The sequence below is a fragment of the Gracilinanus agilis genome, chromosome X (assembly GCF_016433145.1).
Source record: "Gracilinanus agilis isolate LMUSP501 chromosome X, AgileGrace, whole genome shotgun sequence".
Taxonomy (NCBI): Eukaryota; Metazoa; Chordata; class Mammalia; order Didelphimorphia; family Didelphidae; genus Gracilinanus; species Gracilinanus agilis.
The window spans coordinates 31633567-31651518 of record NC_058136.1 but is presented as its reverse complement, the minus strand read 5'-3'; the positions used below and the strand labels follow the sequence as shown (position 1 = coordinate 31651518).

Here is a 17952-nt window from a genome sequence, read left to right as displayed (position 1 = left end):
CCCCTCTTCTCCCCCTTACTCTTCCCTGCCTTCTCTTTCTCTTGCCTTTCCCCTTCCTTCCCTCCTCCCCTCTCTCTTCCTCCCCCATCAATGACACAGTCCTCCTTATTTTCCTTGCCCCACCCCAGTCCCCAGGCATTTTCATCCCCGTGCCCTCTCTCAGCTTCCTCCTAACCCCAGCTAAAATCCCTAGTCTAGTCCCTCCCCTCAGTTGATGGTCAATAAAATGAGTGGGTAGAAGAAACAAGAAGCCCCCTGGGCCTCCACCACTTCCCCTCCTTGAATGGGTAGGGGGTTAATCACTAGTACTAAGGATCATAACCAATTTCCCTGATCCCTCTGGGCAGTCCTTCAAATATAAAATGAGTTAGTGGCACTAAAAATAGTAACCGATCAGCTGCCTCAGTTTCCTCTAATGTAAAAGGAGTCAGGAGAACTGAATATCAATGACACTTAAAGGTTTGCAAAAAGCTTTCCAAGGAAACCACTGGTGAGTTACTTATCTTTCCCATTTTACGGAGGAAGCTGCTGAGGCTTAGAAGGTTTCATCCCTGGACCCACCACTGGTAAGTGTCAGAGCTAGGATTCGAATGCATGTCTCCAGGTCGCATTCTCATGGCCCCAAGTTCTCCAGCATGGGAATTATGGTGATGCCAAGGACCAAGCAGTTCCTCAGAGCAGCCTCCAGCCCTTTCTAGTCTTTTCCTGCCAAGTCCTATTCCAGGGCCTCATGGTGGAGTTGGGGGTCCCTCCAGTATTCCAAAGACTTATGTTCCCAGCCAAAGAGGACAGAAAAGGGAAGGCGGGGGAAAAGGAAAGGAAAGGTTGTTGAGGCATTTGTTAAATGCAGAGAGAACAGAGGAAGCACAGACAAATAAGCAGGACAATGTGGAACACTCCAGGCTGGATTTCTAGGTACAGAACAGAGATGGACAGTTCCCATTGCAATCCCGCTCCTGCCCTAGGTAGATGGAATACCCATTGACTCACTCGCTATGGTGTTTGTTAGGTTCAGAAAAAGCGGGAATTGTTTCTTAAAGGTAGAAGTCGAGCTTGGCTGCCAAAGATCCACGTTACCTACTGCAAAGGCTCATCACCGAGAGGGTGGCCATCAGGTGTGGTTTGGCTTTAGCCAGCTCTTTAGACCTGGAAGGGCCAGGATCCCCAAAGAGCCCAAGGCAGACTGGTCAAAGCCTAGAGGCAAATGAAGTAGATGCCCGTTTGCCAGACAGAAGGGGAAACCATGCCATTTACTGTGTGCTAGGCACTGCGCTAAGTGAGCATTCGAGATCCAAAGAAGGGCTAAAACTGTCGGCCTTCAAGGAGCTCACATTCTACTGGGGGAATCCATTCAGAAGGTAACCTTGGGACAGTTGGCCATTTGGGGAAGGGGAATGGGCACGGCCGGACCAGGAAAGGCTCCTCTTGTACGAGATGGTGACTGAGATTGGAAGAAGCAGAAGTCAAGGGAGAGAGCATTCTAGGCAAGGGGGCCAGCCAGTGGAAAGGAACAAGAAGTGATTGGGAGGTGGGCCAATATGGTTACATCACAGAATGGGTAGAGGGGAGGAGCATATGAGAAGACTGGAAAGGCTTTCACAAAGGTTAGCAAAAGTTTGAAGGACTTCCTCTTTGAAAGGCCACAGCCAGGTCCTAGGTTCAAATCCAGCCTCAGACACTTCCCAGCTGTGTGACCCTGGGCAAGTCACTTGACCCCCCCATTGCCCACCCTTAGCACTCTTCCACCAAGGAGCCAATACAGAGGACTGAGATGAGGAGTCAACAGCACGATCTTGCAGAAGACAGGTTTCAAGGTCTTGGGGGGCGGCGGGGAAGTACACAACAGGAAAAGTCTCAAACCATGACCTGGGATCAGTAACCTTTGAGGTGTAAGTCCTCAGATCCATGGTTTTAAAAATGAGTGTAGAATATTGGAAAACTAAAGGCGAGAAAAAGGATGATTTTTAATGGTAAAAATGTGTTTCAGAAGAAGGCCAAAGGAGCCTAGAAGAACTGGGCAAATATTATAGCCCATCAACCCAAACAAAACATTTTGGGGAGTTTCTTGCCTGATAAAAGCCCCACTGTAAACATGGGCTGCAGTCAAGGCTATACTTGGAGGGGGTGGAAATGGGCTCATTCATCACAAGAGATCCAGAATGCTAAGCAGTCTCATGAAGAATTAAAGCATCTGTCAAAATTAAGTGATCGCAATTTCAAATCATAAAAGGTAACCATCCTCCCCAGGGCTACTAGCAGCAAAGGCATACAGTAAGTTGTATAAATGCAGGAAAAGGGTCAGTTAGGTGGCTCAGTGGACTGAAAGCCAGGCCTAGAGACTGGGAGGTCCTGGGTTCAAATTTGGCCTCACATACTTCCTAGCTGTTTGACCCTGAACAAGTCACTTAACCCTTATTGCTCCTTTGCCTTGGAATCAACACACTATGGATTCTAAGACAGAGGGTAAGGGCTCATGTTTTTAAAATGCAAGACAAAGGAATGTTTAAGCTGAAATGTTCAATTATTTTTTCTATTCAAGGCCAAAGTCCACCAAAAATTCACTGGTCCTTGGTGGAACTCCCAGATCCAAAGGCCCTATTTATAAGTCTTTCTGCTCCAGAATACATAGTGTCCTGAGTGTTCCTGGCTTGGGGGTTGCTATAGAATTCTATCTCTTTCCTCTCTCCCAGATGAGCAGAATTCCTAACTTCTTTCAAAATGGAGCTGAGGGGCCATCTCTTACCTACACGAGCTCGTCCTATCCTCACCCCATCTTGAAATTGCCATTGATAGCTATGAACACACTTTGTGTTTGCTTCCTTGTACACGTCCCGTGTCCTCCCAGTTAGACTAGGTTTTGTTTTTGTCTTTGTATCTCAAGGAACTCGCACAAAGCTGGCATCTAATGGGCCATCCTGATGGCCTATTATGAATGAAATCAAATTGAACTCAAAAAGTGGTTATCTTGGGGCCAGGCGCCACATCTCATTTGGGGGAGACAGCTTTAAACTGAAGCCACGGCCCCCTTTTGGGCCACTTACAGGCACTGAGCAGCTATGACCTGGTCACTTGCCCTCTCTAAAGCTTTCATCTCCAAACTCCTCCTCAGATCTTCCCTCCTTTCTAACTTACACATTATTGCTGGGGGTACCACACCACCCTCCCAATACCCAGGCTTCATTTCATCTTCGTTCTCCACCCTGTCTCCCAAACTGCAATCTTGCTATTGATTCTGCCTTCCCGTCTTCTCTCACATGTCTGCTTCTGGCACTAACCTGGTACTGGTTCTTATCCGGTCAGTCCTGGACTTTTCAGTAGGCTCCCTGCCTCTGGTTTCTCTACCTACTCCTATCTGTCCTCCATTTCAGCCAACAGTGACCTTCCTGAAGTAGGAGACTGCCACATGACTCTACAGTTGATGCCATTGGAAATCCTCTATTTGTCCATCAAAGCCCGTCACATCCTGCTGCCACACATGCACAGCTTTCCTGTCTGCTTATACTTTGCAATCCTGTCACCTGGGTCTCTCTGCTGCTCCTTAGATAGTAGACTCTCTCCTGACTCCATTTTCGCTGGCCTGGCTAAAACCCCACCACCTATGAGAAGCCTTTCCCAGCCCTGCCTCAATGCTGCTGCCTTCCCTTGGTTGCTCATCCCTAGTTACTATCTGGATCTTGTTTGTAGGATGTGTCCCCTATTACACTGTGAGCTCCTTAGGAGCAGGACTGCCTGTGGCCTTGTTGGCTTATCTCCAGTGCTTAGCACAGATTCTGGCACATGGTAGGTATTGTGGATGAAGGCTTTTCAACTGACTGCCAGAAACCAGATCCTACCCATCTCTATCTCTTAACTTCAAGTACTAGAGATTTACCAGAGGCTCAGAATTCCCAAAAAGTCACAGAGCTAACGATCGTCCGAGACAGAATGTGAACCCAGGCCTTCTGACTGGGAATCTAATGCCTCATTCAGGCTACTTAATAGACAAAGCAACTGAGGGCTACAGTGGCTAAGAAGTCATTTATTCAAAATCACTCTGTGTTTATTACCATTTTTCTTATAAGGGAGGGTACTCTCTTTGTTGCCTGTTACAGAGATGATCGGAGGGTAATTCCAAAGGGCAAGAGGCCTAATAATTTTGTGGCCACTAGCCCTTAGAAAGCCGGCCCAGTTGTTTTCCATAATGGCCAAGGCATCAGAATAGACTTCCAGAGACCTCTGTAACATGAGACTAGTTGTGGGACCCTGTTTTTAATAACAGTTGTCATTTAGGTAGCCCTGCAGCATTCATAACACACTATACCTACAGTCTCACCTGAGCCTCAGAATACTCCATTTTGCAGATCAAGAAACAGAATCTGAAAAGTAAAGTGACTTGCCCAGGGTCTCAAAGCCAAGTGTCAGAGGTGAAATCTGAGCCCAGGTCTTTCTGACTCTGGGCCTACCATCCTTAGCCATGATGTCACTGCCTCTGCTCACAAGGACTACATAAAGTTAAAAGCCACGGGAACAAGAGTTCACAGAAAGACATGAAAATCAAGATGGTTCTGTTAGTACTTTCACAAGATCTCTTTAGGGAACTGGAACTGAAGTCTCCTACTTGCCTGTAAGCTGTATTAAGGTAAGGACAAGTCTTCTCTAAATCCTGGGGACGATGTGACACATACAGCCCTTGGGTAAATGCTATTGAAGTCTAGGGAGCTCTCATGCACACCCTCCTCCAAGCCTCAAATATGACATTCCTCTGGAGTCCCTGACCAGTTAACCAATCTCATGGTGATGTTCTGTAGTCCTCAGGCAGAGAGAGGGTATAGTGGACCAAATCCTAGACTGGTACGGAGATGGGGCCCTACCTCAGATGCTTCCTAGCTGTGTGGCACTGGGCAAGTTGCTTAACCCTAACCCTAAACTCATCTATAAAATGAGGATAATAGCAATCATCTTACAGCAAACTTGTAACTAGCATTTATATGGTGCTTTAAGACATGCAAAGTAAATGTTATTCAACTAGGTACCATTATTATCCCCATTTTAAAGATGAGAAAGCTGAGACCAAACCTTCGGAAGGCAGACCTGAGAATAGCAGAAGTCCCATAGAGAAATATCTCTGGTGGAAATCAAATTTAGTGGTCCCAAAATGGACTGAACCTTTCCTGAAAGCCAGATGATTATTTGGAGGACGTATCATGGAGGGGAATACCGTTGGAGCATGCTTAAGCCAGATGCCACTGATGCCTCTCCTAATACTAAAATACAGTTCACATTCCAAAAGCCCTCCCTGAAAGGACCATATATGTACATATGTGTATGTTCAGGGGGTGGTTCCTGCACTCAGTATCAAACCAGATTTGAGCAGGGATGGGTTTGGGAGGAAGCATAGCTTCATTTGATAGAGACAAGGCTTCCTGTTGAATACTGGGCCTCAGGTATAGAAAGCTCCCATGAATTTTTTGTTTTCATTTGGGTTTTTTCCCCCTTTTGAGATTGGGTGTCCAGAAGTGCAGTAGCCATTCATGAGAGCCCAAGCCTACTTTTTTTTTTTTTTTTTTTAAATTGTAGCCACCAGATATTCAGCTTTATTTTGTTGTTGTTTATGACCTTCAATTGTGGCCACTACTTTCTTATTTGCTGTCCAAGTTCATCTTTTCCAGCCTGAGCCAGTGGGCCCCTCCTTAGGCTCATCATTTTGATCCTGGATTTGGAAGGAGCCCCAGATCAGCTTCAATCCTATTGCAGTTTAGAACTCTAAGCAAGCACATGCTCTTAAAAGATAGCTGGGTGGTGCAGTGGGTAAAGGGTAGGGCCCAGAGACAGAAAGGCCTAAATGCAAACCCAGATGCAGACATTTATTAGCAATGTGGCTCTGGGCAAGTTACTTCACTTTTGTCTGCCTTCCATTTCCTCACCTATAAAATGGGGATGACAGCAATTCCTTCTCAGGACTGTTGTAAGGCTTAAACGAGATAATTTTACAGGCTTAGCTCAGTGCCTGGCACAATGTAGTCTTCCCTTCCCCTCAAGGAGAAATTTTGTCATCTCTTACAAAATGGGAATGTGAAGACGCACGATGCCACCCCCATTTTCAAGGCCAACGAGATCATCTGTGCAAGGCACTTGGCAAACACTCATTCTCTCAGCTGTGAGGATAGTGACTTTACAGATGAGGAGACTGAGGCCCAAATGAGACAAAGTGATTTATTTGTTCGCAACAAACAGCAAAACCCAAAATGTGACGCCCAGTCCTTGCCAATGAGGTCCATTTTTCAGCCTGTCTGCTCCCATTCCCTCTTAACATTCTGCCCCACAGTTACCCCGTGTCAGGATTAGGACCACACACAGTCTACTCCCTTCAGAGTTAACCAGATGATGATATCACCCAGGAAGCTGTAGCAGCCCCCAAAGAAAAAGAAAAGCCAAGAGTTTAGGAAGATAATTTATTACCTATATGACCTTAGACAAGTCATTTCTCTTTTCATCTGTTTCCTTAGTTGAAAAATGAGGGAGTTGGACTAGATCATCTCAAAGACACCTTTTTGGCCCTAAATCCACAATTCTATGATTTTCATTTTGTAGGGGAATACCCTGACCATACAGTGGATTAGTATTGAATGGACAAGTAGGCATGTTTCAAAATTCTATTCAGTGTGAAATGCCCAATCACAAAGAGTTCTTATGGTAGAATAGATTCCCAGGCCAGGATCTGCCATCAAACTTCTCTCCCCTCCCTTTTGCCCCACAGAAGCCCCAGATTGGATCCCTAACCCCTCCCTTATGTCCAGGTCATAGCTCCCTTGGATGCTATCCCTAGGGTTTCAGAAACCAGCAGTCAGGACTGCATTGGGAGGCCCCAGGGTCAGATCCGGCACTGAGTCACTCCCACCAGGATCACTGTTGTACATGGTGGCCAACTGTCATTAAATCAACCTATTAGCATTCAACTACACTGTGGACTCAATGGGTGCCTGGGAACCTGACCACCATTTGTTAACTTTGTTTCTATGGGGAAACAGGCTCAAGCAAAGAACTCCCAAACTGTCTCCAAAACGAAACAAGACCAAGAAGAGGCTTTATAAACAAAAACTGTGAGATATAGAGACGAGCAGGAGGGAAACAGAGTGAAGAAAAAAAGATGGGGGAATGATGGACCAGAATTTGCAGTTGGGCCCTTGCCGTCACCCAGTCTTGAGCCAGAAGGGACCTCAATGACATCCTTCAGTGAGCCTCTGGGTGAGGGAGCAGCCACCCCACTCTCCTTTGGGAGAGTTTTGTCCTTATACCAAGCTGGAATGGGCCTCACAGCAAGTTCCACCCATCACTCCTAGAACTGCCCTCCAGGGCCAAGCAGAACAATGTTAATTCCTCTTGCACATGGCAGCCCTTCAAATCCTTGCAGAGGAACTCAATCCTCATCCGGTTTGAACTCTCCATAGCCTGTAATACTATCACTCACCCTTTGCTTCTCTCCCAGTTTTCATGGCCCTGATTTCTCTTGGTTTTGCCTCCTGACCACTCCTCAGTCTCCATCTAGGTCACCCCCCCCTAACCACGGGGTGCCTCAAGCTTCTGTCCTAGGCCCCTCTTTGACATTGGTTTCCACTGACAGCATCCCTATGTCAATTTCTATCCATACTCTAAGTTCCAGCCATACTGAATGACTTGGGTCTTCCTCTTGCAGATGCTCCTCCTCCATTCCTTTGCACTGGCAGCCTCCCCCCATTCTTAGAATGTATTTCCTCCCTCTTCACTTCTTCCTCTCAAGAGTGAGAAAGCCTCCCCCAGCTTTAAGAAAGTTTTCATCTATTTTGCATATGCCAGCTAGGTGGCTTGGAGTCAGGAAGACCTGAGTTCAAGTCTAACCACAGACACTTAACCAGCAGTGTGATCCTGAGAAAGTTCTTTGGTCTGCCTGCCTCAGTTTCCTCAATTATAAAGTAGGGATAGTAACACCCACCTCCTGAGGTGGTATAAGGTATTTGTGTTTTGCAAGTACCATTTTAAGTGTGAGATGATCTCAAGACAGATAGCAGGCCCCAGGGAAAAAAAAGATCTGGATTCCCTTTCCTCCTGCCACATAATGGCTATGTGATCTTGGACAAGTCATAGGATTTGTTAGTGCTCTAGGCCAGTACAAGACTGGGCTGCAGAGAAGATGCTAACCTGCCTTGTCAGGCTCACCAAAAAGTTCTCTGTATCTCTATCCTATCTCTGTTTTAGACAAGAATAAACAAGCTTAGAGGGCAGTCCTCAGTCACATGGCTAATAAGATTGATGGGGACCTAGAGGCAAGCCTAGCAGATTTCCAATCCATAAATTCCACAAAGGTTTAGGACTTCTTAGGGTTCTAAATGGCTTCCTGGACTTGTATTTCTTTGAGTACAAAGCCCCAGTCCAAGAAAATCTGGTAAGTAATTTCCAGAAGACCAGGTTGGCTTCCTTTTGCCTCCCTTTCCCTCTGCTCCTAGCTTCCTACATATACTTCCTTTCTAGCTCTAAATCTATTATCCTAACTCCTTATTTATCCTCTTCATTTGACAGGGTTGGAAACTGAGGTACAAAGAAGGGACTTAAATGAGTATATAGATCCCCTTCTCCAATCCTGCTCCCAAAACTTCCATGGAATGGCCACTGGCCCATAGAAAGAGCTTCATCTCAGATGAGTTTCTCCTCTTCCCCATGCCCAGCTTATCCATCATTACAAGCCTGCCCTGAAGTAGGCCTGGGCTTTCTAAATCTCCTCTTATCTCTCCATACCAAAAGTGATTGAACTAGATAAGCTGGAAGCCCCTCCTGGGATTCCAACCTTAAAAAGTCCATTTTAAGGAAGGTGGGGATATGGGATTATGGAGAAAGAGGTGGCCTGGAGTAAGGAAGTCCAGCCTATGACACCTCTCTAAGTAACTGACCCTCAGTGGCCTCAGATCTGCATTGGAAATGCCTTAATACAAGAACTACCCTTTTCCCCTTGAGGGAGAGGGGTGTACACAGAGAATTCCTCCCCACCCAAGGCCCGGCTCTAGAGTTTGCCTGCCTAAACCTAGAGAGCAAGTCTGATCGGGGACAGAGCACATACACATGGGCACACACAGGCACACTCCCGCACCCCTCCTCACCCCCCAAATCAAAAATGGTTTCTGCATTCTTCAGTTTCTGATGGGTCACCCACCCGCATTGAGCCAGCAGTTACTTTCAAAGTGTGGGCTTTCTCAGTTGTAGCTTAACTGTACCATCTTCATTATGTTGAGTTATAGGCCTCTAAAACCTTAATTATCATCGTAATGCCTCCCTACCCCTCAACCAGGGGTTGTCAGGGACTAAAGTCCAGCCTTTCAAGCCACCCCCCCCCCCACCTCCCAGGTTCCCAGCACACTCATTTCACCAGATTTCTTTTTGGGAAGACTGATTAATAAACTTTATTACAGAAAATGAATGCATCCAAAAAGGTCCCTAGATACACTTTTTGACAAAAAACATAAACATGGGAGAGACACTTTTGACAACAGTTGCTACATCATCAAGGCCAGGTTTGTTGTTTTTAGTGTTTGTTTCCCCGCCGCCCCCCCCCCCCCAAATCAGACCTTGTTCAGAGGAGGAAGGAGGTGAGAGAAGCAGACTGGGGAGAAAATAGTATTAGAGACTAAAAGTATTGAGGGTGCACCTATGGGTAAACAGGTTAGCATTGCAAAAAAACAATGAAGCAGACCTAGCCCTTACAAACAGGGGTTAGGAGATAAGAAGAATAATTCCTCTGATAAGCAAATGTTTTTCCTCAATTCCTTGACTAGGTTTAATTTGGAAGAAATCTCTTTCGCAAGCCCCCATCCCAATAGCTACTGGAAATGTATCTTCCAGTTGGTCTTTAGAACCCCTCAACACATTAGCAGTTTACAGTGAGCTAGACAAAATAGAGGGTGGGGGCAGATGGGGAATGAACCTAACTTGGGCCACATGAGAGGTGCCTTTTTCAGGTGCACTTTATTGACAAGCCCCATTTCTGCCCTGAACATCTCCAGAGGCTTGTAGTTTTACAACCTAAAATGACAACTCAAGGACAAGTCAACACAGGATCAAAAGACAGCTGAAAGGGACAGGTCATCTGGTCAGTCCAATACCCTCACTTTGTAGACCTGATGGGCCCGAAGCTGACTGAGGCACAAATCACAGGGGAGGCTATGGGGCATCCTTCAAATCAGCTACTCCTCAGATGTAAAACCAGACGTGTCACATTGCCCACCTCATGCCCCATTTCTAAACAATTGCCCATCCCTAGCCCCTTGGCTTTGTCTCCTCCTGAGACTTGGACCTTGGGTTTTTCAGTCAGGGCCGGAAAATGCAATTATGTAAACATGGAGGCAGAGGGACCTAGCATCTCTTTAGTCCTTGATGCCACACCCCCTAAAGCTCAATCAATACCTGCAAAAAGAGGTGGGGGGGAATGAGGGAGGTGTTACAGTGAGAGAAAGGAGGTCTTTCTCATGGGAGAGGGTTAGAGAATATGCCTCCAACCATGCACTCAGCAGCCAAACCCCTTAATGGCGCTAGGTCTGAATTTGACACATACTGCGTTCTAACTTACAGAGGCTCCACAGGTGACCACAGTGGTCAGAATGGCTCATCTCCACAAGACAAAACAACCATAAGCCTTTACCAGAATTTAGGATGTAGGGAAATACTGTCCCAGTACAAAGGAAAAACCATCAACAAAAGACCACTTGACCAACTTTTAGAATAAAAGACCTGCAGGAGGGTAGGGGAGAACAAGACCACAGAAAACAGGCCACACTGCTATTCCCTGACTTAAAACTGTTTTACTGAAAAGTGACCACCTGATTACACTTTTAAAAGCTTAAAATCTGTCTTAAAGATTCCTGTAAGAAAGGTTGCCTCCACACAAATAGGACACTTCAGATGAACACCTCCAATTTTAATCCAATCTGCTGGGCAGTCTGTGCCCAAAACCAAAAGAAGTCCACCCTTCCAGAGCCTGACCTTGTCTCTCACCACACACTTGGGTACTTCTAGCCATCCCCTCCCTACCTGACACTAACCCTAAACCCCCTGATCAATTTTAGACAACTTGCCAGCCAACAGCAGTTTAAGAACTAATCACTTGAGCTTTGAATCTATTCTCCGTTCACATGACAAGGAAGGAGTCCAGACATCACAGATGTCTGGTATCATTTTTATTTTCTACACATCTTTAATGACTAAAAGGAAGTGGGCCAATTGGGGGAAGGCATCCCATTTGAGGGACGTGCACTTGCTGCAGGGTCTCCCTTACAGGTCCCAAGTACTCCTACCTATATTGACGGGGGGAGCCGGGGTGGGGAAAGAGGTTATGCCACAACTTAAAGAGGCCATAATTACCCTTTCCAGATAGAAATGGTGGCTACCAGGAGCTTTCTCCCAGAAGACTTGAGAAGAAGCTATGCTATCCCTCCCCCTAGAAGTTGGTAGAGCTGAAGAGAGGCTTCTAGTGTTTCTCTGGACAAAAACTTGAGTGCTATACCAAAACCGAGGGGAGGCAGGAAGGAGAGCCCCCCCCCCCTAATGAGTTTGAAGCAGTACTAAAAAAACTTAAAAAGGCACGTTTTAGTACAAATAGCAATGCACACCCAACTTAACCAGAGAAGAGATGGGGTGGGGGAGCCAAAACCCAGTTCAGTGGGAGCAGCCTAAAACCTCCCCACCTGCTTTTCAGGATTCTTAAATGCTGTAGCTTTCAGACCTGAGAGGCCAGGAATGAATGGTCACCACCCCACTGTCCAAGTAAGCTCAGACTTGCTTAATGCTACTTCGAGATCAATAATCTAAATGAGCAAGTAGCTTAAAGCAGACACTCCCATCAAGGCTCAGATTTGGTTCCTTGGTTCAGTTTTTGAAATGGAGGGTGGGGAGGGGGTGTGGGGAGAGAGAACAAGGAGAAAATATCTGTGGCGACCAGACTTCTGGGGATCCTGGTCTGTCTTGCAAAGTACTGTTTTGTTTGGGGCTTTTAAGTCAGCTTGAAACCCAGAAATTCTGAATGGTGTCAAGAACGGTTTTTAAAAGTGTAATACTGTTTATTTTGCTTCAAAAGACATTTCAGCATTCTAAACATACAAAAAAAAAAAACCCCAAAACATTCCAAATTGTATTCAAGGACAGGCTTTATCTTTTTTCCCCTCGCATCATCGGCCTGGCTTTCTGTTTGACTTAAACAAGGCAGAGCTCTACAGTTTTTTCCATTTAAAACTACTGCACTTCAACTAAAAAGAAAACCAAAAATCCAGACACTTTTCTCATGCCAGCTGACCCCCACCCCCCACTTTCGACACCTAAGAATGGGAGCAGGGTGCTATTCCACTATATATACAGAAAGACAACTTTTTAACTAAATGGACACCCACTGCAGTCAGTATACCTGCGATCTACCCTCACAGTGTAGGCTTTGAGTTGCAGCTCCCTAGGAAAGGCAGCCAAGCCTCATGCCCCCTCAAGCCTGGACCCCAAGAATGTGGCTAGGGGTGTGGGGTTTTTTGTTGTTTTTACAAACTAAAGATATGTACAGTTTATAACTCAAATTTCTAGCCAGTAACCATATAGTTAAACACCACCTTACAAATTAAAAAAAAAAAATGCCTGAAACATTTGTAAATGCTTTTACACCAACGACAAAAGTGCACACAGAGTGAGGAGAACACGAGAACGCCTTTTCATTTTTAAAAATGTTTGGAAATATGTACAACTTTGATACAGTTTCTGGGTGCTCCGAGATACCCATGGCCACTTCATGGAAACCAGTTACAATGTCTATCTAGAAGCACTTTTGAGAAGCTATGTGATCAGAAGCCAATTAAGCCTAATGAGGGCAATCGACACCATCACAAAGGAGGTGTTTCATTTATGGTGTTTCCCCTACTCTATGGTATTCACATGGAGACAGAATATGGTACAGTTTCATTCGTCATCTTCTTCATCCTCCTCCTCCTCCTCGTCTTCCTCGTCCTCCTCGTCTTCCTCCTCTACCTTTTTCCGGGCAGCTTTAGCCGCCCCCTTTGCCCCATCGAACTTCCCTTTCGACTTATAATCTGCGACATCCTAGAAGGAGTAGAGAGGGGGCGCCATTGAAATCGACAAGCTCACCACCAGTGGGTCTTACTTTCATCCAAGTGTGTGTGGGTAAGGAGAGCATCCGGCTGGCCTGGCCTGGACCTTAGAGGTCAGTGTGGCACATCAGCCCCCAGCCCCAAACTCCCAGGAGCTGAGGGGTGTGCCCAAAGTTACACCACAGTGGAGCCGGCCAGAGCTAAGTTTCAGGCCTTTGGTCCAGGGCTCATTCCACTGCCCCAGATCAATCTGGGGGTAAGATAAAAATGACACTTGTACCCAACAGCTTTTTTTTGCCTTGGAGGAAAGGCAGCAAACACTACAATAAACTCATTTGCTTGAGAAAAGGTTATTGAAGGACATCTCCCTTCCTTCTTGGCCGAGGTGGGAACTAAGAGAGTGGAACAGGGCATATACGGTCTGTCACACCCAATATGGTAGTCCTGCTGCACTGCCATTTCTTCTTTCTTATTTATTCTTGTGGTAAATCTCTCTCTCCCTCTCTCTGAATAGAAGGGGATAGAAATAGAAACTGGACCTGCCATTTCATTGGTATAAGGAACCCCCAGGTGAGGGGGCTCCCTTTACCAAAGCAGCTTGCCACTTTCCCTTCTATTTTTCATCCTAGTAAGACTTGCCCAGGGTCACACAACAAGTATGGATAAGAAAAAGGACTTGAACTTGGGTCTTCCTTGCTTCAAGGCCAGCTATTACTACTACTACTACTACTACTAATACTAATACTACTACTACTACTACTACATCATAGTGTTCTCTCGTTGAAAAGGAAGATAATGGAAAAGACAAGATAGCAATTTTTTTTAAAGAAAATTGAAGATTTCTCAGTACTATGATTTCATGAAGGCAAAGGAAGCAGGCAGACTCCCTCCCTTTTCCCTTTTTGGGAAGAGTCTCCATGTGTTGCTGTGGCCAACCTCTGGGAAGAAGCACGACCCCACCACATACTTGGCTAAACTGGTTTTTGATCACACACGTACATATATTCACATATACACACACACACACACACACACACACACACTACCCCCCACCCAGCACATTCATGACACTGTCTTAGAGCTATGAATTTAGTTTAGCCTGTCTGGTTTTTTTTTTTTTTGCCCAGATCTCTAATTGAATTCTTGTAAGGAGCTCACAAATATTAAAAGATACTTGATCTCTTTTGCAGAACACCATAAAACCAATGCCGCTCACGGCTAGCGTACCTAGTAAATCCTTGGCTAGCCAGCATTTACAAAAAGGGGGAGAGGAACGGAAGGAAGAAGGAATCCCACAAAATCTAAAAGCAAGTTTCCATTACAGATCTTACGATCGAGGTCAACCGTGCAGTGACTGTGGCTTCAGTGAACTACTAAATACAAGGCAAGCGACAGGATTGCATTCTTTAGAGTTGAAGGAACCTTAAAGGTCCCCAATCCAACCCCCCTCGTTTTATGGATAAGGTTAACTGACTTGCCCAGGATCACACATCAGTTAAGTGTCTAAAGTTGGATTTGACTCGGGTCTTCCGGACTCCAAGTCTAATCGACACCCTATCCACTACGCCAAAACCACTAGGGTAGACCGAGACAATTCCAATTTTATATCGTAGGAATTTGTATCATAGGATTGCTTCCCTCCTATCAGCAGATATGGGGGATACGGCCATGCTCAGTGTTGGAGGGTTCTGTGGGGTTTGGAGAAGGGTATACAGAGGAAGGTCGCTAGAGGGAGTGGCAGTGATATTTTTTTAAGTTTTTCTTTTAAATGTCAAAAGGAAAAAAAAAAAAAAAAAGATAATGATTGGCCCTCAGAACTATTCTCCCAAACACACAAAACCCAATTACACAAGATAACCAGTGAAGACTCTGGCACTATCCAGATAAGACTACAGCAGCAGATACCTCTTCGCACAAATTGAAGGGGCTTCCATCCGAAGTTTCTTGACATAAATTTTTTCCTCCTTTTTTTTGGCCCTCAGCTGTGATCTCACAGATGGCAGGGCATTTCTTCCAGAGATGAAGGCTGGCAACTTACCTGTAGGTTCTAGTCTTAGAGAGTTGCCTGGGGATGGGCGTGGGAGGGGTATACACTGAGAGATCAGGTGATTGACTCAGGGTCACACAGCTAGAATGTGTCAGGCAGGACTTGAACTCAGGTCTTCCTGACTCCAAGGCCAGCCCTTCTCTACACCCCAAGTGAATAGCCCAAGCTCTCCCTGGGCCTGCACGTGTAGCTTCTTACCTTCTCATATTTCTCCTTCAGTTTGGCTGCCTTATTATTGTAAGGTTGCTTCTCGTTGTCACTGAGATTGTTCCACATTTCGCCAAGCTTCTTTGCCACATCCCCAATGGATATGCCAGGGTTTGTAGACTTGATCTTGGGACGAAACTCTGAACAGAAGAGGAAGAAGCCAGACCTTGGAGAAAAAGTCAGCAAGTTTAGATCAGCATTCAGGAGAGCTTGAGCTTAAAAATAAAAAAATAAAAAGTCCTGGGGGCTCCAGTTATTGAACCTCTATGTTTTAAGGGGGTCCTACAGGTCTCAGGGCTAGCTTCTTTTTTTGTGAACACCTGTGCCAGAATTCTCAAAAGGTTCCCTCTACCAGATTGTCCCCCAAAAGAACTCCCAGAGAAAGTTTAACCATTTCCTTTGTAAATAACTTAGTTCTTTGTTAAATTTTCTATATTAATTAGAACATAAATGAGAAGAGACATGTCACTACAGGGTTGAGGGGGAGTGGGGGCCCTCCATTTTACTGAATTTTTCTTTTTTAAAAAATGTTTTAATTCTTTAGTATGATGTCATCAAGATCTAAAATAGCTCCCTGGGAGAGGGAAGATACAGGGGGTAGAATCAAACAAAAATCTCTTTAGAAAATTTGCCTTAGGCTGATAGGTATCTCTGTAGAATCAGATTTAAAGATAGGAAAGGTGAGCAGTCTAATCCCATTTCATAGATTCAAAAAGTTAAAGAGGCCCAGAGAGTGACTTGGCAAAAGTTCCAGAAGTACTCAATCATTTCAGGACCTATTGTGTACCCAAGAATTTAAAGACAGAACAAAAAGGTCCTGGGCTTCCAAATCCAGGCTACTCACCTAGGCTACCTGCAGCCAATATACTACAGGCCCTGGAGTTTAATAAGTCAAGACTTATTATTATTATTATTATTATTATTATTATTATGTTTTTTTAAACATAAGCTCATTGTAAGCCAGGTATAGAGCACTGAAATTTGCAAACAGGAAGCCCCTCAAGTTCCAAGGCTCCTGAGATATGTGAGCCTCATTTTGTTAGAATAGAGGGGGTGTTGGTCAAGGTAGATGATCCCTTAAAGTTCCTTCCAGCTCAAAATATACATAATCCGTGCTGATTTCTTATCCATTGATAAAATACAATTTTAGAAAGAAAAAAAGCACCTTAAGAATTGTGATAAACATAGGAGAGGCTCCAAAATGACTTACGGGGGCCTTTTGGGTGCATTAGGATCCTTCTTCTTCTTGCCACCTTTTGCTGGTCCATAGTCCTTCATTTCTCTATCATATCGTACCTTATCAGCTTTTGCCATCTCATCAAACTTGGATTTCTCTTTCCCGGACATAGTCTGAGAAGAAGAAACAAGGCATGTTCAAAGGCCAGACAACCATTTAAAGGTGCTGCTCTAAGTCAGTCAACAAGCATTCATTAAGCCTTTACTATGTTGAAGTCTCTAGCACTGGATCAAAAAAAAAAAACAACCAAATACGTGAGGGATTGAAATCACAGATTTGGAGTTGGAAGAACTCTTCAAGGTATTCTAGTCCAAGTTCTAATTTCATAGAGAGGGAAAGAGAGGTTTAGGAAGAGAAACGACTCCCAAGATTATTGTATAGTTAAATGGCAAAATTAGAACCCAGATCCTGACTCCAAATTATGACACCAGCCTCTTCCTTCCAGAGAACAGTTGAAGGAGACCTAGGGGATGGGATTAAATATTCAAATAATTGTGTCAGCAAAATTTCCTGATGTTGCTAGGTACTCTGCTTGTCAAATTCAGGTCTTATAGGCAAAAAGTTATTTCTCAAAGGGACGCCAAGTACTCTTAACTAGAACTAAAATCAATGAAGTATAGCCTGCCTGTTTCAAGTCCTACTTCTAAAGCAGAGTGGTGCCTCTGGTCAAGTCACTAAACTCAATGGCTCAGGCACCTCCCCCCCCCCCAATTCAAAATGACAGATGAGTTAATTTATCCTCCATCTATAGAGTTTCCAGACCCAGAATATATCCTATGGAAAAACAGATTTAGTTTAAAAAACATTTTTTTTTTTTTTAGAAACGTCTCAAAGGAAAACAATGCAATAAGGTACCTTCCACCTCTCCGAGCACTTTTTAGAAAATTCCGCAAAGTTAACAGGAACCTCTGGGTTCTTCTTCTTATGCTCTTCCCGGCAAGTTTGCACAAAGAAGGCATAAGCAGACATCTTGCCCTTCGGTTTCTTGGGGTCACCTTTAGCCATGGTGAACTCTGGAAAAGATGTTTTAGAACATGAATCATTGCTGATGAGGGAGAATTACAGACACCTACTAGAGAGAAAGGTGAGCCAATTCTTTAGATCGACAAGAAGAAAAAATTCCAGGGAAGGCAGCAGTCCTGAAAAATCAAAGGAATGACCCCACCAGCCCACCTGATTGGGTTAGAATGGGGAACCTAGAAAGCACTACTGACAACAGCTTGTCATACACAGAGCATCTCCACTGGCATGGATGGTGATAGCTGGAACTCCTACCCTGAACCACAAAGTTTCTAAAGATTGGTGCCCGAGAAAGAGAAAATCAAATTTGTGTCATCACCCACAAATATCCACCCTGGCAGGCTGATCTGACTTCAAAA

At 44.9% G+C, this 17952-nt stretch overlaps 1 protein-coding gene across 2 annotated transcripts in view; it reads right to left on the bottom strand.

Moving 5' to 3' along the window:
- HMGB3 (high mobility group box 3) overlaps nt 1–17578 on the bottom strand; it is a 20605-nt gene extending 3027 nt beyond the window's left edge. The window contains exons 1-4 of one of the 2 annotated variants that reach the window (XM_044682569.1): nt 17429–17578; nt 16547–16686; nt 15328–15502; nt 12016–13074 (exon numbers count right to left, since the gene is read on the bottom strand). In XM_044682569.1, coding sequence (XP_044538504.1) covers nt 12934–13074; nt 15328–15502; nt 16547–16686; nt 17429–17578 — 606 coding nt within the window. In that variant the 3' untranslated portion in view covers nt 12016–12933. Of the gene's footprint in view, nt 1–12015; nt 13075–15327; nt 15503–16546; nt 16687–17428 lie in introns of those variants that run through there. The other variant, XM_044682570.1, reaches the window with a different exon arrangement.
- Nucleotides 17579–17952: the final 374 nt, after the last annotated feature.